Source organism: Poecilia mexicana, unplaced genomic scaffold, assembly GCF_051168715.1.
Source record: "Poecilia mexicana isolate PSO_F unplaced genomic scaffold, ASM5116871v1 scaffold_17, whole genome shotgun sequence".
Taxonomy (NCBI): Eukaryota; Metazoa; Chordata; class Actinopteri; order Cyprinodontiformes; family Poeciliidae; genus Poecilia; species Poecilia mexicana.
Genome location: NW_028263386.1, coordinates 2,724,616 through 2,752,528, shown reverse-complemented (window position 1 = coordinate 2,752,528; position 27,913 = coordinate 2,724,616). Strand labels below are relative to the sequence as shown.

General features: G+C 38.3%; 4 protein-coding genes across 4 annotated transcripts; all 4 read right to left on the bottom strand.

Annotated features, from left to right (window-relative positions):
* Positions 1-4,590: 4,590 nt before the first annotated feature.
* LOC106934144 (tripartite motif-containing protein 16-like) lies at positions 4,591-9,058 on the bottom strand. The gene has a single exon (XM_015013870.2). It carries the CDS (start codon positions 7,086-7,088, stop codon positions 5,430-5,432), a length of 1,659 nt encoding a protein of 552 aa, XP_014869356.2. The 5' UTR covers positions 7,089-9,058; the 3' UTR covers positions 4,591-5,429.
* Positions 9,059-9,367: 309 nt separating this feature from the next.
* LOC106934140 (uncharacterized) lies at positions 9,368-15,438 on the bottom strand. The gene is made up of 2 exons (XM_015013863.2): positions 15,097-15,438; positions 9,368-11,634 (listed from the first exon to the last, which is right to left on the bottom strand). The coding sequence occupies exons 1-2, from the start codon at positions 15,293-15,295 to the stop codon at positions 10,652-10,654; spliced, it is 1,182 nt and encodes a 393-aa protein (XP_014869349.2). The 5' UTR covers positions 15,296-15,438; the 3' UTR covers positions 9,368-10,651.
* Positions 15,439-15,533: 95 nt separating this feature from the next.
* Positions 15,534-20,072, bottom strand: LOC148154532 (uncharacterized). Its single transcript, XM_088014416.1, has 2 exons — positions 19,720-20,072; positions 15,534-17,443 (listed from the first exon to the last, which is right to left on the bottom strand). Exons 1-2 carry the CDS (start codon positions 19,916-19,918, stop codon positions 16,542-16,544), a joined length of 1,101 nt encoding a protein of 366 aa, XP_087870542.1. The 5' UTR covers positions 19,919-20,072; the 3' UTR covers positions 15,534-16,541.
* A 505-nt stretch (positions 20,073-20,577) lies between these two features.
* Positions 20,578-26,456, bottom strand: LOC106934143 (uncharacterized). The gene is made up of 2 exons (XM_088014415.1): positions 26,192-26,456; positions 20,578-22,431 (listed from the first exon to the last, which is right to left on the bottom strand). The coding sequence occupies exons 1-2, from the start codon at positions 26,388-26,390 to the stop codon at positions 21,488-21,490; spliced, it is 1,143 nt and encodes a 380-aa protein (XP_087870541.1). The 5' UTR covers positions 26,391-26,456; the 3' UTR covers positions 20,578-21,487.
* Positions 26,457-27,913: the final 1,457 nt, after the last annotated feature.

Genomic DNA, 27,913 nt, shown 5'->3' with positions numbered 1-27,913 from the left:
GACTAATGATTTCTGAACAGTTTAGACATAAAATAACAATAATCAGAACTAAATCTGCAGGAGGATGAATCTGATTTTCTCTATTTGGGTTTAAAGAATTTAACAGTAGACTCCAATGACACATAAACCCCAGCGTGTAGCGTCATCTTTCCCTCTGTCCTGGATTCTCTGCTGGATGTTTCCTCGTCTCTCCTCCAGATCTCTCTGCCTCTCAGCTCTTTCTGCTGCAGCTGACACTGTGTTGTGGCCTTTATGTTCATCCACAGAGCAGATGTTCTCCTGGAGGTTCTTGGACGGCTCCACCAGCTTGTGTTTCTTTAAAGGAGCCACTTCATAATGAGGCTGAAGGTGTTTCTCACAGTAAGAGGCCAGACAGACTAAACAGGACTTGATGGCTTTCAGTTTTCTCCCAGTGCAAAAATCACAGGCCACATATTCAGGTTCAGCAGAGCAGAGATCTGCAGGAGCAGCTTGGAGTCCAGTCTTCTTCAGCTGCTCCACTAAAGCTGCCAAAATAATGTTTCTGCTCAGGAAAGGTGCCTGTGTGAAGGAGTGCCTGCACTGAGGGCAGTGGTAGCTTTTCTTCTGCTCACCTTCACCCCAGAAGCTTTTAATACAGTTCATACAGTAGCTGTGTCCACAGGGAATCGTCACCGGATCCTTCAGTAGATCCAGACAGATCGAACAGGAGAAAGTTTCTCGGTCCATCTGATTCTGCGCCATTTCTGCTCTCAGTCAGTGTCTATGGGAGTTTCTAAAAACAGAAACGGGGTTGAACTCTGATCTATGATTGGTGTGTTACTGCAGAGAAGCTGCAGCCAATCACCTTTCACCTTCATCAGCTGTTTGTTCCTCCCATATTCAAGGGTGATTCAGAGCAGGAAGATATGGGAGGGTTATAAAGTTTTTACAGCCTGCAGAATAAAAAGCAAAGCTGTAAATGTGACGTTTTTCTCCTCATTTACAAGACATAGTTTGTTAAATATTGACTTTTTCCTCTTTGAAACTTCTTGTCATCATTTCATTATTTTTCCAAAGGTAGCTCAGTTTACTTTTTCTGTTGATGCTTCTTAAAATTTCAAAAAGTAATTTTGCAAATAAGTATTTTTGATAGTGAAACTAAATATATGATCCTCTCCAGCATCACATGAGACATTCATGATAAACTTCAGCTTTTTGTAACGTTTTTTTTTTTTTTAATCTGGCTTTGGGATTTCTTGGAAAGAGAAACTCACTGCTGGTTTAATACTAATTCAGGCCACAAGAGGGCAGCATCAGTTCACAGAGTCAATCTACTTAAAATGTGCACTAAGAATCGACGTCATCATGTCTACTTTAAGGAGGTTTAGCTCCTCTAAATGTTGACCAGTAATATTTTTAACTTTACAAGGAATCAATGTTGACATGAACTTTAGAAAAAGCATCAAACCTATTAATGAAATGTAATTATTCAATAATAGTCCAACAGTTTATTTCCTGAAACCAACCGAGTTTTTATCTGGTTGAGGTTCTGGTTCTGGTCTTAGAATGGCCAACTCTCTGTTGTTCCTCTGTCAATTTGATACAGTAGGGGCTTCCACACTTCCCATATCTGTGTCCTCTGTCACTTTTATCAACAGTTAAAACTGTTTAATCCGTTGTTAAGATGTGGTAACCTGTTTTTCCGAGCCGCCTTTAAACGCAACGCTACGACACTCGCGCTGGGTTTACACCTGTGCCGCAGTGAAGGAGACCTGCTGCTGCTGTGTGGAGCTACGTAGGTTTGTGTTAGAATCACTGCAGCAAACCAGCAAAACGCAAAGAACTTTTTACAGTTTTTCCCTCCAAACTAACAGACTGAGTTGAGTAAAGCTGTTGGATGCAGGTAATGTTAGCTAAAAGATGACTAGCTAATATCAATACAGCACCTTAAGCTTAACAAGTAGCCTGTAGGTTTCCGATGTTGTTGTCCAGCTATGTACATTCATTTTGCCCCCAAAAGAAATAGATTTTCCCACCACCCTGCTCATTCTTAGGGTGCGTTCACACTGCAGCCTTAAGTGACCCAATTCCGATTTTTTTGCCGGGGCCGTTCGCACTGTCAGTAAATGCGACCTGCAGTCTGAACGGGCAAACGACCTGAAAGTGTTCCGCATGCGCACTAGAGGGCGCAATAGCATCAGCGTTCTCAGTGTTCTGTCAAATGCCATAAAAAGAAGAAGTGCTCAGTGTTTGTGGAAGTAAATATGGAGGCTAACGGTGGAGCTTAGCTTACATATTTGAAGTTGTTGTCCAACCGGAGCAGCATATTAACAACTTAATCCTCATATATTCCGTCATGATTGTTGTTTTTCTTCCCACTTGCGCGTATCAGGACGCAGAATAGTGAGATTTGTTGAGAATCAGTGACGTTCAGTTCGGATGAAGGCGACCTGAACGTTAGGTCGCATTTGAATCGGATACGTATCGGATATGGGTCACAGTCGAAAAAGAATCCGACCTGTGCTGTTCACACTGCCGTGAAAAAGTCGGATACAGGTCACATTACGCCAAAAAAAATCAGAATTGGGTCACTTCAGGCTGCAGTGTGAACGCACCCAAAGAAGCCTCTCACCCCTTCCCCTCACAAACGTCATTCAACCAGACAGCTATTTGTAATCCAAAATGGGGCAGAAATAGGGGGGGTCCAGGAGAAAAAGTTTGGGAACCACTGGTTTAGCTTCACATTTATTTATTCAAAGGAAATAAAATACAACACTGTAGTTGGGTCATTTTAGTCTGATAACTTATACCACCTCTGTTCTTTTGTGTCTTTGCATATTTTACTCTGGCTAAATTATCTTTCTGCAAACTCCACATAAACTATAGAGTCCTAACTATAACGTCATAAAGTCTCAACACTGAGTACATACAAACACCATGTAATTTAATGAGACAGGTCATTCAGTGATGGGAAAGAGAAAGAACAGCCTTTTTCAATTGTTTTATCAGACATAATAAGCCGAAGTTATCCAGGGTCATCAGTTACTTAAATCTCACCTTAAATGCACAAAAACACACAGATTTTGTGTGCAAAAGCTTTTATAAGCCTCTTTAAGAGCAATAATTCTCAGTAGCAGTTTTCTGTCTAACTTTATTAGACTCTCACTGCTAGACTGAGAGTTTAATAAAGTCAGACAGAAAACTGACCCTGTGGAGAAACTCTGGCCCAATGTTCTTTCCAATTCAATTATTTGAGGTTTGGACACATTTGCTTCTGCTGATGAGAGGATGGAGGGAAGTAAAGATAGAGATGACATACTAACTTCACATGGGCAGTAAATATCTACACAAACATAAAACACATAGCCACATACATTTCATCTGAGCCTCCTGTCAAGGAGAGATGGCTAGAGATCAGGTCGATCTATTTACACAAAGGAACCCTGAACTTCCTTCATGGAGAAAATATTTTCCACATGTGTTACAAGAAAAAGGGCCTTTCACCTAACCTTTAATGTACAAAACACAGATTTTGTACAGGGTCAGTGTGTGAATTCTCCAATATACCTTTATATCACAACACTGAGAAAAACCTTTCCTACATGTTTGACAACATGCTTCTCCCCAGTGTGTGTTCGGTAATGCACTTTCAAGATACAGCTATTAGTAAAGCATTTTTCACAAATGTCACATTGGAAAGACCGTTTCTTTGTGTTAAACAGGACTGACTGACACAGTGGAGCTGCTTCCTTCCTGATATTTTCTCTGGACTACAAGAGAAATTTGAAAGGAAAGATGCTCAGCTCTTCTACTCTGAAATCACCTTTCTGAAGAGCAGAAGTCTCCATCAAAGCAGCAAAATGCTTCTGGACAAGCTGCTCTCCCTCCTGACTACTGGAGAGATCCTTCTGGTCCTGTCCAGTTGGTAAATGTTCTGGCTTTTCCTTTTATTCTTCAATCACTTGGACTTTCTGGTCCTCTTCTTCCTTAGTCCTTTTAGGTTCTGGTTCCACCTCTATCATTATCCACTAATGCTCTCCTTCCCCGATTACAAACCTGCAGAATGGCAGAAATTTTCTCCTTAATGGAGACATGTCTGTTGGAAACAAAGGAAGTCATCATTAATATAATTTAATTGATGACTGGCTCATGAACCAGCCTGGTTCTTCCTGGAGATCCGAACAATAAGCATGGCATGTCTAAAATGTTTTTATTGGAAAAGAAGGAGAAGTTTGCAGGGTAACTTATCCTTCACACCAACTGGGAGCCCTTGTTCATCAGGTTCAAAATAAATCCAGATTTTATTCCAGCAGCACAATTTCACACAGAAAAACAAATCTTCAATTTAAAGACATTTAGTTAATAAGGAACCCCTTCCCACATAAAGAAAGTACATTTTTAACAAAATTCCACACTATGGGAGAGAAAATGTGATTGGGGAGATGCGAGTTGTTTCCCAATTCTTGATGCCCACTGAGTTTGCCAGCAGTCCAGTGGTAAAAATGCTGCAACCACATCTGTCCATCTGTTTAAAAAATGTTTTTGTAAGAAATGCACTAAAACAAGTAAGATACCAAAAAAGACAAAATAATTTTGAAAGAGTAAATCAGTAAAATCAATACATTAGAACCCTCTTCAAAATATATTTTATTGATACCGGAAATGTTTTTTTTTTTTTCAAACAAAAAAAGAAAAAACATAAAATTTACAGTAAAAATCTGTAATGCATAATTCAATTGAATGCCTAAATTCATATAATTTTCCATCTGTATTACAGATTCTGTGAAACTTAAGTTTTAAATAAAAATATTTTTCAGGTGCTTTGTAATATTTTCAACCTTATTTGTGACATTCACTTTTATCTTTACAGGATACACAAAAAATAACAAATTCATGAATATTCAAACAAAAAATTATCAATAGTGATTAAATACTAATTAATTTTATATAACTAATAATAAACTATCCTTAAACTCCATGACATGTAACAACAAAATCTTCCTGTAGAGGGCAGCAGCGCATCACCAACAGACCAAAGCAGTGAAGCAAAATGACAGTTTCTGTCTGAGGCTTCTCCTTGTAAACATCACTCAGACATGAAATCAGCTTAGATCCACAAAAAGACAATATCTGTTCTCTTGTTTGTGTTAAGACTCAACTAAATGTGTTCAAACAAGAACATGATTGAAGTAACTTATTTAGCCTGCCATTTTGTTTCTGAATTCAGTCTTTGCAGCTAAAAGCATTGAGAAATGAAAAACAGCAAATGTTGATGTGCTGATCACACGTTTTAGAGAATCGTGTTGAAAAATGAACAAATTAATCAGAACAGGAATGTCATATAAAACAAAATCGAGACATGTCTGAATTAAGGTTTCTGAGGAGTTCAGATATAAAACAAAAAAATATATATGTTGGAGGATTAGAATCTGAATCAAATATACTGAAGCTTCAGTGGATTCTGTCTATTAGGATTTACAGAACTCTGCTGAACCCACAACCAAAACTCCAGCATGTAGCGGCTGAGTGAATCTGGTCTGGACTCTGTGGATCAGAGTCATGGATTCAGAGACTCTGTAGAAGAACAGCTCACCTATGCTGTGGTCCAGGTACACTCCGACTCTGGAGGAAACTGGACCTGAGATGGAGGTCCAGTCATTATTGTGACCAAATTTATAACCATCCTGGGAACAATTTAATGCCCAAGATTTGTCATTACCTCCAAATTTACAGTTATTCCCATGACCTGCTCTGCTGATATTCTTGTATGTGACTGCTACATAAACTGTCCCTCTCCACTCCACCTCCCAGTAACGACGTCCAGTCAGACTCTCTCTACTCAGAACCTGATGATAAACGGTGAATCTCTCTGGGTGATTAGAACAAGGCTGAGGTTGATCCATCCAAGTCACCTTCCTGTTCCCCTCTGATAGTATCAGCTTATTGTGAGCTGTATCTGAATCCAGAGTGATTTTACATAAATAATTCAAGAATCCAGCTCTGCTCTTTGGCTCTGGTTCTGGTTCTGACAGTAAAACGCCCACCTCACTGACCATCAGTGAGATGTTTGTCCATGAGTCTCTCAGGACGTCCTGTAGTTTCTCTCTGAGCTCTGACACAGCTGCTGTCACGTCCTCAAAGTGTCTCAGAGGACGGATGTTGATGCTGGATGAGTGTGTCGACTCCCTGAGTGCTGGCAGTGAGGGGTAGTTGAGGAGAAACTGGTTGTGATCCTCTGTGTGTGAGAGCTGCTCCAGCTCAGCGTCTTTCCTCTTCAGCTCAGTGATCTCCTGCTCCAGCTTCTCCTGAACATCTTTGACTCGACTCACTTCAGTTTCCTGCTGGGATCTGATCTGCTGCTTCACATCAGAGCTTCTTTTCTGGAGGAGACGGATCAGCTCAGTGAAGATCTTCTCACTGTCCTCCACTGTTTTATCAGCAGAGTGATTGATGGCCTCCACCTCCTGTTGAAGCAGCTTCACATCTTTCTCTCTGTCCTGGATTCTCTGCTGGATGTTTCCTCGTCTCTCCTCCAGCTCTATCTGCCTCTCAGCTCTTTCTGCTGCAGCTGACACTGTGTCATGACCTTTATGTTCATCCACAGAGCAGAGATAACAGATACACTTCTGATCAGTGCGGCAGAACAACTTCATCACCTCATCATGCTTAGAGCAGATGTTCTCCTGGAGGTTCTTGGACGGCTCCACCAGCCTGTGATTCCTTAATTGAGGCTCATCATAATGAGGCTGAAGGTGTTTCTCACAGTAAGAGGCCAGACAGACTAAACAGGACTTGATGGCTTTCAGTTTCCTCTCAGTGCAGAAATCACAGGCCACATCTTCATGTCCAGTAGAGCAGAGATCAGCAGGAGCAGCTTGGAGTCCAGTCTTCTTCAGCTGCTCCACTAAAGCTGCTAGCATGGTGCTCTTCTGCAGAAAAGGCTTTTGTGTGAAGGAGTGCCTGCACTGAGGGCAGTGGTAGCTTTTCTTCTGCTCACCTTCACCCCAGAAGCTTTTAATACAGTTCATACAGTAGCTGTGTCCACAGGGAATCGTCACCGGATCCTTCAGTAGATCCAGACAGATCGAACAGGAGAAAGTTTCTCGGTCCATCTGATTCTGCGCCATTTCTGCTCTCAGACACAGTGAGTGTGAGTTTCATTTCCTGAAACCAAAACTAGGGTGGAGCTCTGATCTATGACTCATGTCTCATTGCAGAGGGGCTGCAGCCAATCAGCTTTCACCTTCAGCAGCTGTTGGTTCCACCCAGCTTCAACGCATGTTTGAGCAGGAAGAAGAGGGAGAAGTTGTAAACTTTTTCCAGCTTGAAAATTGTCTCCTCATACATCACAGAAATTCAAGAGATTTTTCAAACTTCACTGTACTGAAATGTTTCTCTTTTGTAAATGAAGGTGAAACCAGAGATCTCTTCTCTAGCATCAAATGAGACACTCCTGACAAACTTCAGTTTTTTGTAACACATGCATTTTTCATCTGGATGACGTAACTTTGTGTTTTCTGGAAACAGAAACTTACTGCTGGTTTAATAGCAAATCGTGCCACAAGGGTATGGAGGACCAAAACTGACATAATAATAAATAAAAGAATAAATATATAAATAAAAGAATAAATATATATCGGACATAAATAAATAAAAGAATAAATATATTAATAAAATAATGAATATATATCCAACAAATAAATAAAAGAATCAATATAAAAATAAAAGTAGAAATATATAAATAAAAGAATAAAAGAATAAATATATATCCAACATAATAATAAATTAAAGAATCAATATAAAAATAAAAGTAGAAATATATAAGTAAAAGAATAAATATATATTTTGATAAGAAATAAAAGCATAAATATATATTTCCATTTGCTGTATTTATTTCTGTATTTATTTCTGTATTATTTCCTCGCTGTATTTCTGCTTCGTCGATATGTAAATGAGGTGGGCAGCAGCCTTCTACGTCCAGCTCTCTATTGGTCAATAAACAGGAAAGCGAACGATCCGTGTGCAGATCGATTGTGAATGCCTGCGCTGTGGTCCTCTTTGGAGAGAGCCTTATAGACCCTTTTCACAACACGTCAAACAACATCCGTTTAACCATAGACATTAAAACGTTTAACATCCTAACATCCACTATCTATACATAATCTAAACTGGACAAATTCCTCGCTGATCGATACCAGTTTGACTACGAAGGTACGTGTTTTTTTTTTTTTCTAGCAGTTAGTTGATATGCTAGGCTAGCAATAGTAATTCTTATATTATGTCTATGGGTCTATAAGGCTCTCTCCGAAGCAGCGCAGGCATTCACAATCGATCTGCACACGGATCGTTCTCTTTCCTGTATATTGACCAATAGAGAGCTGGACGTAGAAGGCTGCTGCCCACCTCATTTACATATCGACGAAGCAGAAATACAGCGAGGAAATAATACAGAAATAAATACAGAAAACAATACAGAAATAAATACAGCAAATGGAAATATATATTTATGCTTTTATTTCTTATCAAAATGTATATTTATTCTTTTACTTATATATACTGCTCAAAAAAATAAAGGGAACATTTCACTTTAATTTTGTGTGTGGCTCCAAATCCAGGCCTCCATTGGTTAATAAATTTGATTTCCATTGATGATTTTTGTGTGATTTTGTTGTCAGCACATTCAACTTTGTACAGAACAAAGTATTCAATGAGAATATTTCATTCATTCAGATCTAGGATGTGTTGAGTGTTCCCTTTATTTTTTTGAGCAGTGTATTTTTACTTTTATTTTTATATTGATTCTTTTATTTGTATATTTCTACTTTTATTTTTATATTGATTCTTTTATTTGTATATTTCTACTTTTATTTTTATATTGATTCTTTAATTTATTATTATGTTGGATATATATTTATTCTTTTATTTATATATTTAGTCTTTTATTTATTATGTCACTTTTGGTCCTCCATACAAGGGAGCAGCATCAGTCCACAGAGTCAATCTAGTTGCAGTAAGCATCTGTCATTGTCTGTTTTAGGGAAGCTTAGCCCCTCTAGATATTGATCAATAATATATTTGATCATACAAGGAATTTACTGTCTTGAAATTTTGTACAAAACAATAAAAAAATGCCTGCTCAAGTCTCACATTAAGCTCTGCAGTTGGTTGGGCATCAAGTCATCGCTGAGAATCAGCAGAGTAGCATCAAAATTAGTATCAGTATTAACTATAATTAAAAAAAAACATTTTATTTTTTAGCTAATGAAATGAGTTTATTTTGTTGAATCGCAGAATGAATTCCAGTATCTCTGGAATCAAAAGTCGAACCTGAAAGTTATCTCTGAAGGAATTAATTCAAAGTACCGACAGAAGAAACTCTTCAAGCAAAAAGGAATGATCAGACACGTTTGTTTCCAATCAAGCCTGAGAGTTTATTAACAAAACAGCCAAACTGAATTATCTGAAAAATAACTTTTCTTCAACTACTGACATGGAATTTAGCTAAGGATGGAAAAGACATCTAGTGATAAACTGGGGATCAAATTAATGAAATATGATAAAAGGAAGTGGGATACTGAAAAATAACTTAAAATCTAATTAAAACAAGAAAAATGTACCAGTAGAACCACAGTGCATTAAAAGTATTACAATCAGCCTGACCCCTGCAGTGAGGGAAAGGAAGTGGAGGAAACAGAAGTTGGTGGTCATACCTCAAAACTGAAACTGTGATTAAAATTCACATAAAATTAAACTGATTTAAAACAAAAAAATACAAAATACAGAAGTCAACAAATGTAACTGTAAGGCTTCAACATCATGTTTGTGGAACAATGTTCACTAAGTTTTTGTTATAACCCTGCAGCAGATCATCTAGATTTACAAAAATCTGTTTCTCCACAGTAAGGTTGAAGTCTGGCCTTTGACTAGGCCGGTTCTCCTTCACCAAGTCCTTGAGAGCTACTACCCTGAAGGTTTTAGGTCATAATCCCATCATTCTTTAATATCTGAGAGTACTTGAGAAACTAAAATGGTGTAAAAAACAAAGTCTATTTTAACAATTCAAACAACAAATATGAGTAGAAATCATCTTGGCACAACGGCAGAAGCTTAACATCAGATGTTTTCCAAGTCTGCTATGCAGGGTACAGCCAATTAGCAGAAAGAGAAAATGAATGCCGCTTTAGGATTGGCTCCTTTGCAAATATCAGCTAGTAGCATGTCAAGTGGCATAGCACCATAACATTTCAACTTCAAAACCAGTTGAATATCTTTAATTTCACAGATATACTCTGCAATAAAAAAAAATGTTTTGCAAAGTGGAAACAATCCAAGAAATGGTTAAATATTTATTATAGTAACTCTGTGTGAGGCAAATGACTAATTTTCACTTTTGTGTCTTTTATTTGGAAATCCAGTTTACCAGCATGTAATAACACTTTTTACCCCATATTTCATGTCAACCATCTATCTCACCCATGTGGCCTCTAAAGAACATCTTTCCACAGGTTTGGCTTCAATCAATCAATCAAATTTTTATTTACTTATTTCAGCGGCAAGGTATTTTAAGGCAAGGCCTCCGATCTGACTTTTCAAATTAATGCTCAAATTATCCTTTCGATAGCTTTTTTCACAAGAGTGGCATGAAAAAGGCTTCTCAGCTGTATGAATTTTCCTGTGATGATTTTAAGTACTAATTCGTGAGAACCTCTGTCTGCAATGATTCACAAGAAAAAGGTTTCTCTCCTGTATGAATTCTCTTGTGACGATTTAAAGCCATCATTACACAGAAACTTTTTCCACATACTTTGCATGAAAAAGGCCTCTCACCTGCATGAATAATGTTATGGTAATTTAAAGATCTAAATTGAGAGAAACTCTTTCCGCATAACTTGCATGAAAAAGGCCTCTCTCCTGTATGAATTTTCTTGTGACGATTTAAATTACTCATTTCAGAAAAACTTTTTCCGCATGATTGGCATGAAAAAGGCCTCTCTCCTGTATGAATTCTCTTGTGACGATTTAAATTTCTCATTAAGGAGAAACTTTTCCCGCATGTTTCACATGAAAAAGGTCTCTCACCAGTGTGGGTTCTGTAATGGATTTTCAAGTTATACTGTTGTGTATAACATTTCCCACAAATGTCACATTTGAAAGGTTTTTTCTTTGTGCCGGTATCAGACTGACTCTCTGACACAGAGCAGCTGCTTCCTTCCTGATCTTTGCTCTCATTCACTGCACAGACATGAAGGGAAAGCTGCTCTGTTCTTGTCTCTTCTTCACTCATATCATCTCCCTGAAGAGTAGAAGTCTCAGTCAAAGCAACAAACTGCTTCTGGACAAGCTGCTCTCCCTCCTGACTGCTGCAGAGGTCCTTCTGGTCCTGTCCAGTTGGTAAATGTTCTGGTGGCTGCTGTTCATGTTGAAGCACTGAAGAATCTAGCTCCTCTTTTCTTACATATGTTAGTGGATATTCTATTTCCTCATGTTTAAACAGGGTAGGTTCTGGCTCCTCCTCTTCTTTTTTAATCCATTTTGGTTCTGGTCCCATCTGTTCCTCTTCAGTCCACTGAGGTTCTGCTTTTTTCTGGTCCTGACTGGACCTACTTGCCAGGCTCCAGACTTGTTGGATGACAGGAGCTTCCTCCTCATTGGAGACACTTGGCTGTTGGAGGTCTGTGGAAAAAAGATGACATCATTAATACAACTTAATTGATGACTATCTCATGGATCAGCCTGGTTTTCCCTGCAGATTCTGGTCTGAATCTAGCTACTCTTTTCTCATGTGCATTAGTGGATATTCTATTTCTTCATGTTTGAAAAGTGTAGGTTCTGGTTCCTCCTCTTTTTTTTTAATCCATTTAGGTCTTTGTTCCACATCTCCAACAACACATCTCCAGGTCTCTCTGTAAGAGAACAACAGCTAAGAGGAACATCCTGGAGTTATCAGGTCTCCATAGCAATAATCAGACACTATATTCATGAAAACTGGATGTTTGTGAGAAATAACACAAAGAATCATTTCCTATCACCAAAGTTAGACACCTGATCCATTTAACTTGAACATGTCCCACAGAACAAATCTGCAGCGACAGAGATAAATTATTAAACACATGTGATAAATGTAAATTTGCAGAAAACCATTTGCATGTTTCTACTTTGACAGTTTTCCAGTGTCCCTGTAGAACTGCTCTGGGCCCCTGAACTGAAGGGATAACACTAAATTATTATGATTGGGGCTTGCCCATAGCAATGCATAGGGAGAGCAGTCACTGCCTCCATGCATTGCATGGCAGGCAGCTATTGTTCTACACCCAATAGAATGTCTCTTTATTATTATAGATTATTTATCTTTCTTCCGTCACCGTTAATGCAGCTCGTACCACTGCGTGTACCCCCACAAAAGTGGTATCAAATCATGCGGCTCGATGCCGAGAAGGGAGCTATTACTTTTAGTGGGATTCTGAGATAAAATGACGACATAAATTGAGAAAAACGAGAAAAATTTAGGCTGAGTGTCTCACAGAATCACTAACACTTCTCTCTGAAACACACACACAGCACAGTGGAGGTCTGACTCCAAAACTTTTTTTAACTCCCTCTCACAGGCACAAATACAGGCCTATTGATCTCAAAGTTGGTCATGACATAGATACACATGCCTGCTCCCGTAAAATGTTTTCAAAATTTTCCTGGGGATTATGGTTTTTTGTCAGGGTCCTGGAGACCGACGCTGGGTGTCTCACAAGTATAGAAACCAGCATCCTGTCTGACAGAGAGAGCCAGCCCAGGTGCAGATCATTAATTACCATAGCAACGGGCCGCAGACAGAGGCAGTGAGTATTCCCACAGCGCTGAATCAGATCTCACAATGCATTGTGGGAAGAATACATATTTCCTGTGACTATTCATGTTTTGCTTACATAAAATTACTACTTCTCTGAATTTTTGAGTGTAAATTAAAATCCTTAGTATGAAATTTAATTTTTTTTTTAGAAATAAAGAATTACCAACTTTCTTCATGTTTTTAAAGTTTGAACCATGAGTGAGAACAAAATATGCGAAGCTTATAGTCGTCGGTCTCGGACCCAACTTTACTGACATGGGATTTAGCCATTGCATTACAATTGTTTGTCAGTTCATGTATATCCCTATGATATATTTGACAATACTTTAAGATATGTATGTTAGACCAGCATGGATCTATTTATCAGGACAAATCTAAAACGCTGGAACAAAAGTGATGGGCACACTTTGGCAGGCCCCTTAAAATTTCTGCAGGAATTTTCTAGTTTTTCTTCAGTCACCGTAAATGCGGTATATAATTGCGGCTCGATCACGGGAGGGGAGCTATTATTTCTGGTGGGATTCGGAGTTACCACGGCAACACAAATTGGGTAAAAAGCCCCCCAAAAGCCCCATTCATTTCAGTGGAGTGAGATCCTAAAAATACCCTATTTTTGAGCAATCACTGTGTCATCATAAATTCATGTAGAAATGCCATTCAAACTTCAGTTTGTAGATACGCCCGTCTTCTTATCTAAAGTGAAGACGGTACATTGATATGAATTACGGATTGTCCGTAACTTGTCTCCAAGCAACCTAAAGTTTTCGATTTTTCGAAAAGTTAGTGTGTTGCTCTCACTCCGCTAGAGTGTGGGAGAGAGTGGATTTCTAACCCCAAAATAATTTCTAACTCGCCCTCACGGCCAGAAATATCGCCCGATTGGCCTAAAAGTCGGTCAGGACATAGATACGCATCCCTGCTCCGGTAAAATGCTTTCAAAATGTCCCTAGGGCTTACGGTCTTCTCTCCAGGTGCTTTCGACCGATGTGGCGCGACAGGATAAAGCCATGCTCAGACCTATGTTTTTCCATATATTTCTGAAAAATGTCAGGCCTGAGCACACATCATCTATCTCTCATCGCTGTTAATACTGTGAGCAAGGTAGAGGTATGAAATGCGGGAATATCGGAGAAGACAAATAGCCCTCTAATATGCTTCAAACGGTTTTCGAATACGTGTCACGGTTCCCGAATGGGAATGAGTTGTTCGAAGGGCTTTTTTGGTTAAAAAACTGGCTGTTTTGAACAGAATTTTCCCACACTTTGGCTGTCACAGCTGCAGGGGATCAATTAATTACCATAGCAACAGAGCACATGGCACATGGCATGTTTGCAGTCCTAAGCAGCTGCTTAGGACTGCAAACATGCCATAACTGTAGTTCTATCTATGGGCAAGACTCAGTTAAAAGAGAGGCCACAGCAACATATCAGAACTACAACATGGCAGAACTGTCAGCTAAACAGAAATTACTCTCACCCTGTAGGCCAGTGACAGCTGAAGTTGGCAGGGGATTAATTACACAGACTTCTTCGTCTGTCTTCAAGTTCTTCTTCGACTAGTAATAAAAAATCATGGGATACGTAGTCCATTTGCAACACTTACGGCTAGCCCCGAAAACAATGGCATAATGGCAGGTGTCAGAGGAAGTGCCAGTACGACGTGCCGAGGTCAGCCGAAGTCAATGGCAACACTGGCAGCTAGTCCCGCAAACAGTGGCACTCGCGGCGCGTAATGACACCTGCCACCGGAAGTGCCATTAGTAGGTGCGGTGTCACGATTTGCGCCGATTTTATTTATTCAACAATTTATTCAACCTTCAACAATAAATTAAAATAAAGATGTAGCACTTGAGCTTCAGCTGAAGAGAGACAGGATCACAGCTTTGCTCTGCTATTTCAGCGCTGTGCAACCTGCAGCTCCAGACCTGCAAGTGGCTCTGTGGCTCACTTAATAAACAATATTGCCCTTATTTGTCTCATTCCTTTGTTCCATGTCCTTGGAAAAAAAACAGCTCATCCTGCGTCTCCTCCATAATACTATCCACTGCTCTCATTTACAAAATCAAGTATGAGATTATAAATGAAGAATTTACACGTTGTATTCCAAATTTCCAGCACTAATAACTGGAGATATTTACGAATGACTCATAAACACCTTTGTGCTAGCCTCTGTAGCATCAGAGCTAGCAGCTAAATCAGTTCCTGTTTACCAGCAGCTGGAGCTGCAGCAACTATCGCCGCTGACGGATCTCCGTCTGCTGTGAAAACATCAGCACCTTTATCCAGACCTACCAGAACTTTGTCTCTGCAGCTCCGAACCGACTCTGTGTAGCTTAATTTGTGGTTTCCAGTCGATCCCCATCATCCTGCGCTGAGCATCGAGCTCTTCCTCGTAGCAAATGATGGTTTTTTCAACCTCTGTGAAGATTTCTTGAGCAGCAGCAGTTAGTCGCTCTTTGATAAACTCTCTGAGATGCTGAACTGAAGACATGGTTGCTGAAATATTAGCTCAGATGGGTCAATAGTTATGTCTATGAATACAGCAGTTTTCTAGCTTAGCCCATTCAGGCTTCTTCTTCTTTAGTGTTTTTTGGCTGTTGGTAAAGAAATGAAATGGTGCAATGCCGCCCTCTACTGAACTTGAGTGTAAACAGGCCATATATATATATATATATATATATATATATATATATACACACACACACACACACACACACACACACACACCATACCATAAAAACTTTATTTATAAAGCACTTTAAAACAACCATAGCTGATACAAAGTGCTGTACATTACAACACAACATAAAAATAAAAAAAATAAAAACTCTTAACAGTTTAGAAACAAACAAACCATTTAAAACTAGATCCCGCTGGAGTTGAAAGCCAAGTAAAATAGATGGGTTTTAAGATGAGCTTTAAAAGTATGTGTGTGTGTGTGTATGTAGACAGGCGATGAACAAGGACAGAAATACTTCTTCTTGGGTTTTACTGGCGGTTGGCAACAAACTTTTAGTAGCATTACGGCCACCTACGGCCACCAAGAAATCATTACTGATATAAATTTGTTATAAAAGTATTACTGATTGCACTTTAAAAATTAGGTAACTTTATGTTATTAAAGGTAAAGTTTAAACAGTAATGATTTCTTGGTTAATGTCCAGTTGTCATAACAAAGACATTTTGAATAATGTCAACTTTGTATTAAAAGTGTTATAATTTACCAAATGACGCTTTATGACAACAGTCATAAATATTCATGAAGGCTTATTCATGTTCATGACAGGTGTTATGTCATGTTTATTAAAGCATCATGTCAGTCTTATTCAACCCCCTTCAAATAAAGTGTTACCAATAATTTGACAAATTTAACCTGATGCGTTTTAGCTGTAATACAACTTCGTATTGTTCACAAGTCTTTATTTCTAGACAAAAAGTAGACGTGATATTTAAAAAAATAAAATATACAAAGTAAAAAAAAAAAAAAAAAATCACAAAGCAGATAAACGATTATTCCAATAGTTAAAATATCTATATTTAATATCGCTTTATGTTGTACTTGTATTCTCCAGAGGAGCTGGAACAAGTGGCTTGTGAGAGGGAAGTCTAGGCCTCCCTTCTTAAGCTAAGCTGCGACCCCGCGACCTGACCTCGGACAAGCGGAAGTAAATGGACGGATGGATAACAGGTTTGGCTTCAAAACGGCCCCTGACCTGTATGGGTTTTCATGGGAATGATCAAATTATGCCTTTGATATTAGCTTTTTTCACAAGACTGGCATGAAAAAGCTTCTCACCTGTATGTATTGTCTTGTGACGATTTAAACTATTCATTTGACAGAAACTTTTTCCGCATGACTGGCATGAAAAAGGTTTCTCACCTGTGTGAATTCTCTTGTGGACATTTAAATTACTAACATGAGAGAAACTTTTTCCGCATGACTGGCATGAAAAAGGTTTCTCACCTGTATGAATTTTCTTGTGGACATTTAAAGAGCCAATTTGAGAGAAACCTTTTCCACATGTTTCACATGCAAAAGGTTTCTCTCCAGTGTGGGTTCTGTAATGGATTTTCAAGTTACACTTTTGTGTACAACATATCCCACAAATGTCACATTTGAAAGGTCTTTTCTTTGTGCCAGTATCAGACTGACTCTCTGACACAGAGCAGCTGCTTCCTTCCTGATCTTTGCTCTCAACCACTGGAGAGATATGAAGGGAAAGCTGCTCTGTTCTTGTCTCTTCTTCACTCATATCTTCCTGAAGAGTAGAAGTCTCAATCAAAGCAACAAACTGCTTCTGGACAAGCTGCTCTCCCTCCTGACTGCTGCAGAGGTCCTTCTGGTCCTGTCCAGTTGGTAAATGTTCTGGTGGCTGTTGTTCATGTTGAAGCACTGAAAAATCTAGCTCCTCTTTTCTTATGTATATTTGTGGATATTTTACTTCCTCATGTTTGAGCAGTCTATGTTCTGGTTCCTCCTCTTCTTTTTTAATCCATTTTGTTCCTGGTTCCATCTGTTTCTCTTCAGTCCACTGATGTTCTGCTTCTTTTTGGTCCTGACTGGACCTACTTGCCAGGCTACAGACTTGTTGGATGACAGGAGCTTCCTCCTTATTTGAGACACTTGGCTGTTGGAGGTCTGTGGGAAGAAAAACACCATCATTAATATAATTTAATTGATTACCATCTCATGGATCAGCCTGATTTTCCCTGCAGATTCTGGCCTGTAGGGTTAATCGGTTCATCTAAAATTAGCTTGTAGAGTTTAACTGAAAACCAGGTAAAGTGTCCTCCACACTAATTTGGAGCTGTGGCAAAAATGTTCAAAAGATTTTAATCCAGAAGTACAGTTTCATTCAGATTTTTTATTTATAATGTATTCATACAGTGAACATCTCAACCTAAATTAAGACAATACGTTTTGTCTTTAATCTCACTCGTAACCTCACATTTTAAAGTTGATCAGGCTGTGTTGGCCTTTAATCAGTAAACCATGGCTTTGTGGATTAGAAATGTTATACGACACAGAGACTTGTTTCTTTAAGCCATTTCTCAAACAAAAGAAAGACAAGAGAGCATTTTCCTAAGGCAGATGTCTTGATGTTCAAAAGGAAGTGGATGCAAGAAAGATTGAAAAGTCCGGTCTAAAATTGAAACCAATTCATTATTGCTCTGACTGTACATTTACAACTGAATGTGTGAGAGATGATGCTGGATGAGTTTTTCTCAACATCACACATTGAGGAGGATGGTGCAGTAGGTCAACACATCTCCAGGTCTCTGTAAATGAACAGCAGCTACGAGGAACATCCTGGAGTCATCAGGTCTCCATAGCAACCATCAGACACTATGAAAACTAGATGTTTGGGAGAAATAAGACAAGGAATAATTTCCTATCATCGAAGTTGGAGACACCTGATCCATTTAATTTGAACATGTCCCACAGAACAAATCTGCAGCGACAGAGATATTTTATTAAACACTTGAGAAACGTAGTTTTGCAGAAAACCATTTGCATGTTTCTATGACAGTTTGCCAGTGTCCCTGTAGAACTGGTCTGGGCCCCTGAACTGAAGGGACAACACTAATATTATTATTATAATTTACCATAACTATCTGGTGTTTTAGACCGATTTTATTTATTTTTTTTACCTTCAACAATAAATTAAAATGAAGATGTAGCATTTTAGCTTCAGCTGAAGAGAGATAGGATCACAGTTTTGCTCTGCTACATCAGGGCTGTGCAACCTGGAGCTCCAGACCTGCAAGTGGCTCACTTACTAAACAATATTGCCCTCATTTGTTTCATCCGTTTGTTCTATGCCCCTTTGAAAAAATAACAGTTCATCCTGCGTCTCCTCATCTCCTTTATAATACTCTCCACTGCTCTGATTTACACAATCACGTATACGAAGCTGAAGTTGGTTTCCAATTCCAGCTCCCGATAGCTAAAGGGCGATTCCACCTAATTTTTCACTACCCTCCGCATGTTTAACCAACTAGTTTAGAAACTACAACTCCTAGACACTTCAACCCTGGACTAGATTATTCTCCTCTTCAAGCTGGATATTTAAAACCATGTTTGGGGTTTGTGAAATATTTTTTGATTTGTGAAAACTCAAAGTTTGATTTTCAATATTTTTTGCATCTGGATCACCATGGATCTGCTCCAATTTAAAAACTGCAACACCTAGACACATCAAACCTGGGCTAGATTATTCTCCTCTTCAAGCTGGATATTTAAAACCATGTTTGGGATTTGCGAAACTTCAATAAAGATTGATTTTACCACTTTTTTTGCATCTGGGTTGCACTAGAACTGCTCCAGCTCCAAAACTACAACACCTAGACACTTCAAACCTGCACTTGATTATTCTGCTCTAATAGAAAAAAGTTCCAGTATGAAAGAGATGCAAAAGAAATTGTGAAAATCGAACTTTGAGTTTTCACAAATCAGAAAAATGCTTCACAAATCCCAAACAAGGTTTTAAATATTCAGCTTGAAGAGGAGAATAATCTAGTCCATGTTTCAAGTGTCTAGGTGTTGTAGTTTTTAAACTAGAGTCGATTAAAGATGCGGAAGGTAGTGAAAAATTACTTTAGCTATCGGAAGCCAGAATAGGAAAACAACTTCAGCTTCGTATCACGTAGGAGATTATAAATGAAGAATTTACACGTTGTATTCCAAATTTCCAGCACTAATAATAACAACTGAAGTAATAAAGTCAGGCGGCTTGACTCAAACAGGTTTTCTGTTTGTGCTAACATGTTAATGCTAGCCTCTGTAGCATCAGAGCTAGCAGCTAAATCAGTTCCTGTTCAGCCCTGTTTAGCCGCAGCTGGAGCTGCAGCAACTATCGCCGCTGACGGATTTCCGTCTGCAGTGAAAACATCAGCACCTTTATCCAGACCTACCAGAACTTTGTCTCTGCAGCTCCGAACCGACTCTGAGTAGCTTAATTTGTGGTTTCCAGTCGATCCCTATCATTCTGCGCTGAGCATCGAGCTCTTCCTCGTAGCAAATGATGGTTTTTTCAACCTCTGTGAAGATTTCTTGAGCAGCAGCAGTTAGTCGCTCTCTGATAAACTCTCTGAGATGCTGAACTGAAGACATGATTGCTGAAATATTAGCTGAGATGGGACAATGCAGCGGTTTTCTATCTTAGCGTATGAAGGCTACTTCTTCTTTGTTTCTTGACTGTTGGCAAAGGAAAATGGTGCAATACCGCCCCCAACTGGACTGGAGTGCAGACAGGCGATGAACAAGGAAGGAAATACTTCTTGGTTTTACTGGCAGTTGGCAACAAACTTTTAGTAGCATTACCGCCACCTACTGGTGTGGAGTGTGGTTCGTGATGGTCTTCATACTATACAACATATATACACACACATATAAATACTTGTATATAACTTTGTGCACTATCCAAACACACCTACAAGATATAATCAAATTATATGAAATAATTATTTTTTCTTAAAAATTTAATAACTATTTGCATATATTTACTACCCAAATTCTTCCTCAAAATATCTAATTAATATTTTCCTTAATACTTTCAAACTCTCTCCTCATATATCTTCTTTTTCATATTTGACATTCTAGTATAACATGTTCTATTGTTTCATATTTTCCACAGTGATCACATTTGCCAGTATAATTTTAAAAAATAAAATACTCAAATTAAACAAAAAAAAACTAAAAAAAATCACATCAAAGCAGATAAACAATTATTCCAATAGCTAAAATATCTTTGCATGTAATATCACTATATGTTGTATTTGTCAGAGCTTTTATTAAGGTGTTTGATACATCCAAGCAGCACATAAATTTATACATGAAATTCAACAACAAACCATGAAAAGTTGGTGTTACTCATGACAAACATTTGTCTTGCAGATGTCCATTGTGGAAATCTGAGGAGGATGCTGAAAGCGTCCTGACTGGCTACTTTGCAAAAGTCAGCCAGTAGCATGTCAAGTAGCATTGAGCTTCAATATATACACTTCCAAACCAGTTGAAAGGCTTTGATAATAAACAACCATAAACAGGTGAGGGTCTAATGTTTTGCAAAGTGAAATAATCCAAGACAGAGTTTAATATTTATTACAGTGAATTCATGTGAGTTAATGATTAATTCTCACGTTTATGTACTTGTTTCCTGTGGAAATTCAGTTTACTAGCATGAAAGAACACTTTTTTCTCCATATTTAATGTGAAAATATAAAATATTGTGGGTTCTAATGAGAATAATTAAGTGACCAATTTCAAAGACAACTTTTTCACGAATAAGGGAAGAAGGGAGCAGGAGATCGACAGGCGGACTGGTGCAGCGTCTTCAGTGAAACAGGCACTGTACCGGTCCGTCGTGGTGAAGAGAGAGCTGAGCCAAAAAGTGAAGCTCTCAATTTACCTGTCGTAAATGGCCATGATGAGCTTTGGGTCATCATGGCCATAGATGACCCAAAGCTCATCTATGGCCTTGAGCTTTGAGTCATGACCAAAAGAACGAAGTCCGGGTACAAGCGTCCGAAGTGGGTTTTCTCCGTACGGTGGCTGGTTGGATAGATAGATAGACGGATGGATTTTTTCATAGGCTGGGCTTCAAAGCGGCCCCTGACCTGTATGGGTTTTCATGTGAATTATCAAATTATCCCTTCGATAGAAGCTTTTCTCACAAGACTATCATGGAAAAAGTTTCTTACCTGTATGAATTGTCTTGTGACGATTTAAATACCTAACTTGAGAGAAAAGCTTTCCGCATGACTGGCATGAGAAAGGTCTCTCAGATGTATGAATTCTCTTGTGCTCCCTTACATCACCAATTCGAGAGAAACTCTTTCCACAAACCTGGCATGAAAAAGGTTTCTCACCTGTATGAATTGTCTTGTGGACACTTAAAGAACCACTTTGATAGAAACTCTTTCCACATATCTGGCACGAAAAAGGTTTCTCACCTGTATGAATTCTCTTGTGGACATTTAAAGAACCACTTTGAGAGAAACTCTTTCCACATATCTGACATGAAAAAGGTCTCTCTCCAGTGTGGATCCTATAATGAGTTTTCAAGTTCCACTTATGTGTAAAACATCTCCCACAAATGTCACATTTGAAAGGTCTTTTCTTTGTGCCAGTATCAGACTGACTCTCTGACACAGAGCAGCTGGTTCCTTCCTGATTTTTGCTCTCAACCACTGGAGAGATATGAAGGGAAAGCTGCTCTGTTCTTGTCTCTTCTTCATTCATATCATCTTCCTGAAGAGTAGAAGTCTCAATCAAAGCAACAAACTGCTTCTGGACAAGCTGCTCTCCCTCCTGACTGCTGCAGAGGTCCTTCTGGTCCTGTCCAGTTGGTAAATGTTCTGGTGGCTGCTGTTCATGTTGAAGCACCAAAGAATCTAGCTCCTCTTTTCTTACATACATTAGTGGATATTCTATTTCCTCATGTTTAAACAGTGCAGGTTCTGGTTCATCCTCTTCTCTTTTAATTCGTTCTGGTTCCATCTGTTCCTCTTCAGTCCACTGATGTTCTGCTTCTTTCTGGTCCTGACTGGACCTACTTGCAAGACTGCAAACTTGTTGGATGGCAGGAAATTCCTCTTCACTGGAGACACTTGGGTGTTGGAGGTCTGTGGGAACAAATTATGACATCATTAATATAATTTAATTTATGATTATCTCATGGATCAGCCTGGTTTTCCCTGCAGATTCTGGTCTGTTGGCATCATGCGATTCTTCTAAAATTAGCTTACAGAGTTTAACTGAAAAGCAAGTAAAGTGTCCTCCACATTAATTTGGATCTGTTGCAAAAATGTTCAAAAGATTTTAATCCAGAAATACAGATTCATTCAGATTTATTATTTACAATGTATTCATACAGTGAACAACCTAACCTACATTAAGACAATACATTTTGTTTTTAATCTCGCTTGTGACCGCACAAAAAACAGCTGAAAAGTTACCGAGTTTATCAACTTCAGTAGCAATTTCGCTCCAACTCCTCTCCTGGTCATTTCTTTTGATATTCTTTGCACGAAATGTTGAATAAACATTAATGTTGTTTCCACATATCAGCTCCAATGTCCGCTACAGTCTGGGTTGCGCCGTCAGCTGTTTGAGATTCCCCTCGTGTTTTCCCCTCAGAAAGCACGGAGAGGAAGCCGCGCTTTCTGATTGGCTACCTGTCACATCTGCATTCTTGCTCCCTGATTTAGATCTGAGTGGCCACGAGGTTCTGTGACTGGACCCGATCATTCTAACACGACACGCTACAGGATGATCGGCTACGAAATCGCAAGCGACAATGTTAGAACGTTTAACATCTGTTAAGAAAATAAATTTTAAATATGCCAGTTGTAAAAACATAACTATATGTTCAATATTAGATCAAATTAATAGTGTTTTAAATAAGAAAATTTGTTCCAAATTATATCCATGGTTCAATGAGCGTAATCTCTTACGTAGGATATTTCTATTGAAACATTATACACTAAGTTGAATTAAAATAATTTAGCTTGTAGTTCTCTATAGTTTAAAACACAGCTAGTTTCTCTGGACTGAGCAGGCATTCACAGGGTATGGCTCTGTGTGAGTTTAACCTTTGATAAGGTTTAACAGCTGGTGTAAAACAATCTGGTCCTATCAACAGAGTAGAGCTTCCTCTTGACACAGGGTCATAAAAAGTATTTGTGTCCATTCAAATAAAAATAACACATTGTTGATCTTAAAAAACAGGTTTTTACTGGAACATAGTCGACTAGATTTAAATTAACTTAGCTAAGGACGGTCCCCTAATTTGAATACAGCAGAGAAGGGAAACACGCACTCCCTTTAAAAGTATAAGACCTGGAACCTTAACTTCAGATCGCTCTAGGGTTACCCGTGATGCTGTCTCCGGGGAAAGGAGCGTCGGTGAAAGAGTTTGTCTTGGTGTGTGGAAGTTTGTGGAGTAAGGTAAATGTTGAATTGGATGCTGGTTTGTGATGTTATTATGAGTTTTGTCAGCTTCATTAGTTGTTCGTCTAATAAATGTTCTTATAATTGGACTTGGAAAGCGTTTGTCTTTGTCTTAGTGGTTCAGCAGATACAATGACAACATCATGGAATCTGGGCAAAAGAGGGAATAAAAACGAGTCAAAAGATTTTAATTGTTGTTCTTCTGATTTAAAATTAACACATCCTAAGATTGTGGTAAGGGGAAATCGAGGCAAAAAAAAATGTGTCGTGAACTGGGCTTAAGGAAGGAGTGAACTATTACATCAGGTGGTCGATATGCCCATGTTCTCTATCTAAATCTAGTGATTATTGAAGGCCAATATAGTATACAGACTTCATAATCTCTACTCTTTTGGTTTAATGTAGTTATTTCCAGTTTGGTTATATGTTATATTTTATTCAGGCGCGTTTTTTGTGAATGTAGACTGAGAGTTCATTTTATTTTTGCCTTTGGTTGTTTTGTTTACCAGTTCCAGTGTTAAATGTTATTTTGAAAATAATGTGCATCTATTTTTGGCAGGATATCGCTTGCATTATTATGTAATTTCCATTAAATTAGTGTAAAAAGGTCTTCAAACAATATTATCGTTTATTGCAATACCTTTTGAGACAATTAATCGCTCAGCAAAATTTGTTATCGTGACAGGCCTTCTGTGCCATTATGTAAAAATAACAGCTCATCCTGGGTCTCCTTACCAATACTCTCCACTGCTCTCATTTACAAAATCGCGTATACGATTATAAATGAAGAATTTACAGGTTGTATTCCACATTTCCAGCACTAATAACTGGAGATATTTAGCCAGGGGGCTTGACTTCTAAACACGTTTGTGCTAGCCTATGTAGCATCAGAGCTAGCAGCTAAATCAGCTCCTGTTCAGCCCCGTTTAGCAGCAGCTGGAGCTGCAGCAACTATTGCCGCTGACGGATCTCTGTCTGCAGTGAAAACATCAGCACCTTTATCCAGAATGTTAAGGAAGAAATTCTAAATAGGCTAACTTTGGAAAAAAGTTTGGCTCTCTCTCTTCCTCTGGATCCCAGGTCCTCTCGGCGAGCCACGTGTAGCCACAAGGAAATCAACAATGCGTGTTGACGTCACAGAATTACAGAATTTAATCCAATACAAAACAGCGTATGAATTAACAACAAAACTGCAGAACAACAGAGATAAACATTCATTACCTGAGACAAAAAAGATAGAGAAAGAAAAGGCAAAGACGCGTCTTTGGAGAGAGCTGGTGCAAAAAAGGCAAAATAGTGGCAGCTATCTGAATCTTTACTCCTGTGCACGAACTTTTATAAAGTAGGTGTGTCTTTCCTTTTTAATATATTCAATTAAGGCGTACCTCTGCTTGACCAACTGGAAGCTACCTTGGACACTCAGAAAAACTTAGAACTTCCCCTAATTTACAGCAAAGATCAAAGGCCATTTGCCCTTTTGTTTAATAAAAAGAGCGGAGAGCTTGTCCTGGCCTCCTGCGGTTCTAAGGCCATCTGGGCAAAGAAAAACATAAGAAAAGTATTTCACAGATAGCTGTGAAATCTGGAGTCTCTCCCGCTATCTCTCCTTACATAGATTCTCAGGAACAAACTTAAATTCAGTAATTTGGTTCAGGGAAAGGTTATCTTCACAAACTCAGTTTTGTGAGTTTGTGACAAAACTGAGTTTTGTCACTCAGTTTTGTGACAAAACTGAGTTGACAAAATCAACAGAACAAAATCAGGTACAATTCCTTTTTCTAACCTATGAAACATAATATTCAATCCTAAGTATACAAGTTAACACAATCATTTTCCAAAACCCCATTTATCATAAATCCTGAGCAATTTTCTAATACTAAACAAAACATTATCCTTCAAACAATTTCCATTTGATTCTGATATTGTCACAGATAGTACAATTTTCAAATACATTCATCATTTACTAGATTAGTAGTTCTAAAATTAGATAATACAATTTTCGTTAAAAAACATGCTATTAGTACTTAGAAAAATGTCTTAGAAATTAGATGTTAGTGATTTTAACATTCTATGTTGTATTCAGTTTTACACCATCCCAGATGTTGGTTCTGGAAGACTTTTGATCTTCTGTGAACCAAACAGACTTCTCTCCTCCAGGCTCAAGTGATACTGCCCTCCAGGAGATACTAATTTTATGACCTCCTGTCCTCTCTGATAACACAAAAGGAGCCTCATTGAGAGATCCCCTTTGATCTGCATTTTCCTTCCTGTACTTTGAATACTGACCCATCAATAGTTTAGTTTTAAATCCTTAACACAAACCTGTTCAAAATTAAGAAATTTGTTCAAAATAAGAATGTTCAATTTTACACATGCCGTAAGATTAACTGTATTAAACACTAAAAATAATCATTTTTCCTCAACAAGACCTACCAGAACTTTGTCTCTGCAGCTCCGAACCGGCTCTGAGTAGCTTAATTTGTGGTTTCCAGTCGATCCCTATCATTCTGCGCTGAGCATCGAGCTCTTCCTCGTAGCAAATGATGATTTTTTCAACCTCTGTGAAGATTTCTTGAGCAGCAGCAGTTAGTCGCTCTCTGATAAACTCTCTGAGATGCTGAACTGAAGACATGGTTGCTGAAATATTAGCTGAGATGGGACAATGCAGCAGCTACCTAGCTTAGCATATGCAGGCTTCCTCTTCTTTAATGTTTTTCAAAGAAGGAAAATACTGGAATACCGCCCCCTACTGGACTGGAGTGTAGACAGGCGATAAACAGGGGAAAACAATAAAAGATGATGGTTTTATGTTGTTTTTAGATTTCCACAAAGCATTTAATTCTGTGGAACATCAATTTATTGTTAACACGCTGAGACATTTTGGATTTGGAAATAGTTTTCTTAGTATGTTCAACATGTTAAACACCAACATTAACAGCTGTGTGTCTCTGCCTCAGTGCACATGCCCCAGATTCAAAGTAGAAAGAGGAATCAGACAAGGTTGCAGTATTTTGCCTCTATTATTTGTTATAGTCACAGAATTACTAACATTAACAATTAAAAACTCTAATATAGAAGGTTTGGAAATAAATAACCAGAAAATAATCATTAGCCAATTTGCAGATGATACAACCCTCTTCCTAAAAAATAAAGAACAAATTCCTCTAGCTCTAAGGGAAATAGAGTTGTTCTCTCAAGCCTCAGGGCTGCAGCTAAATATAAATACATGTGAAATTATGAGTTTCCATAACTGTTCTGATTCTTCAATTTCCAATATTCCAGTTAAAAATGAAATTAAGTATTTAGGAATGTGGATTACTAAATGTCAAGCTACTAGCGTAAGACAGAATTTATAAGACAACATTGATAAATGTGACAAAACCTTAAATAATTGGCTTCAGAGAGACTTCACGTTGTTTGGTAGAACATTATTAGCAAAAAAATGAATCCTTATCCAGGCTGACGTATCCTGCATATTCATTAGCTGTCCCTTCAAATCTCATAAAAACAGATTAACAGAATAAATTTTAACTTTATTTGGAAAAACAAACACCATTACATCAGAAAAAGAGATTTGCTAAAAAATTATGAGGAAGGTGGTATTAAGGCAATCGATTTTGAAATTATGAACAGCACTTTAAAAAATTTGATGGCTTCAGTCCCTTTTAAAAAACGGTGATCTTATTTGGTTTGTTGTACCGTCATTCATATTTCAGAAAGTTGGAGGTGTTGCGTTATTATTGAAATGTGATTTTGAATGATCTAAACTCCCCCTAAAACTCTCTGCTTTCCATCAACAGGTTTTGTTACAGTGGAAGTTAATGTTTAAACACAACTTCAGCCCCCATAATGTCCCACTGTGGAACAACAGAGCCATTTTATGTGGTAGAAAATCTATATTCATGAAAAATTGGTGGAATAAACAAATCTGGTCAATTACTCATTTACTGAATGGAAATGGTGAAATTCTCAGTTAGGAGGAATTTAACAGGAAGTATGGAAATGTTTGTTCACTAACAAATTATAAGAAAGTATTAAGTAGCATCCCTGATCTCCTTTTTTTTGTCAGTTAAAAACAATTTATCTAATTTCTCTATTCCAAGACTCCATAAGATTCAAATTGAGTATGTGGTCATTAGAGATAATAAATGCAAC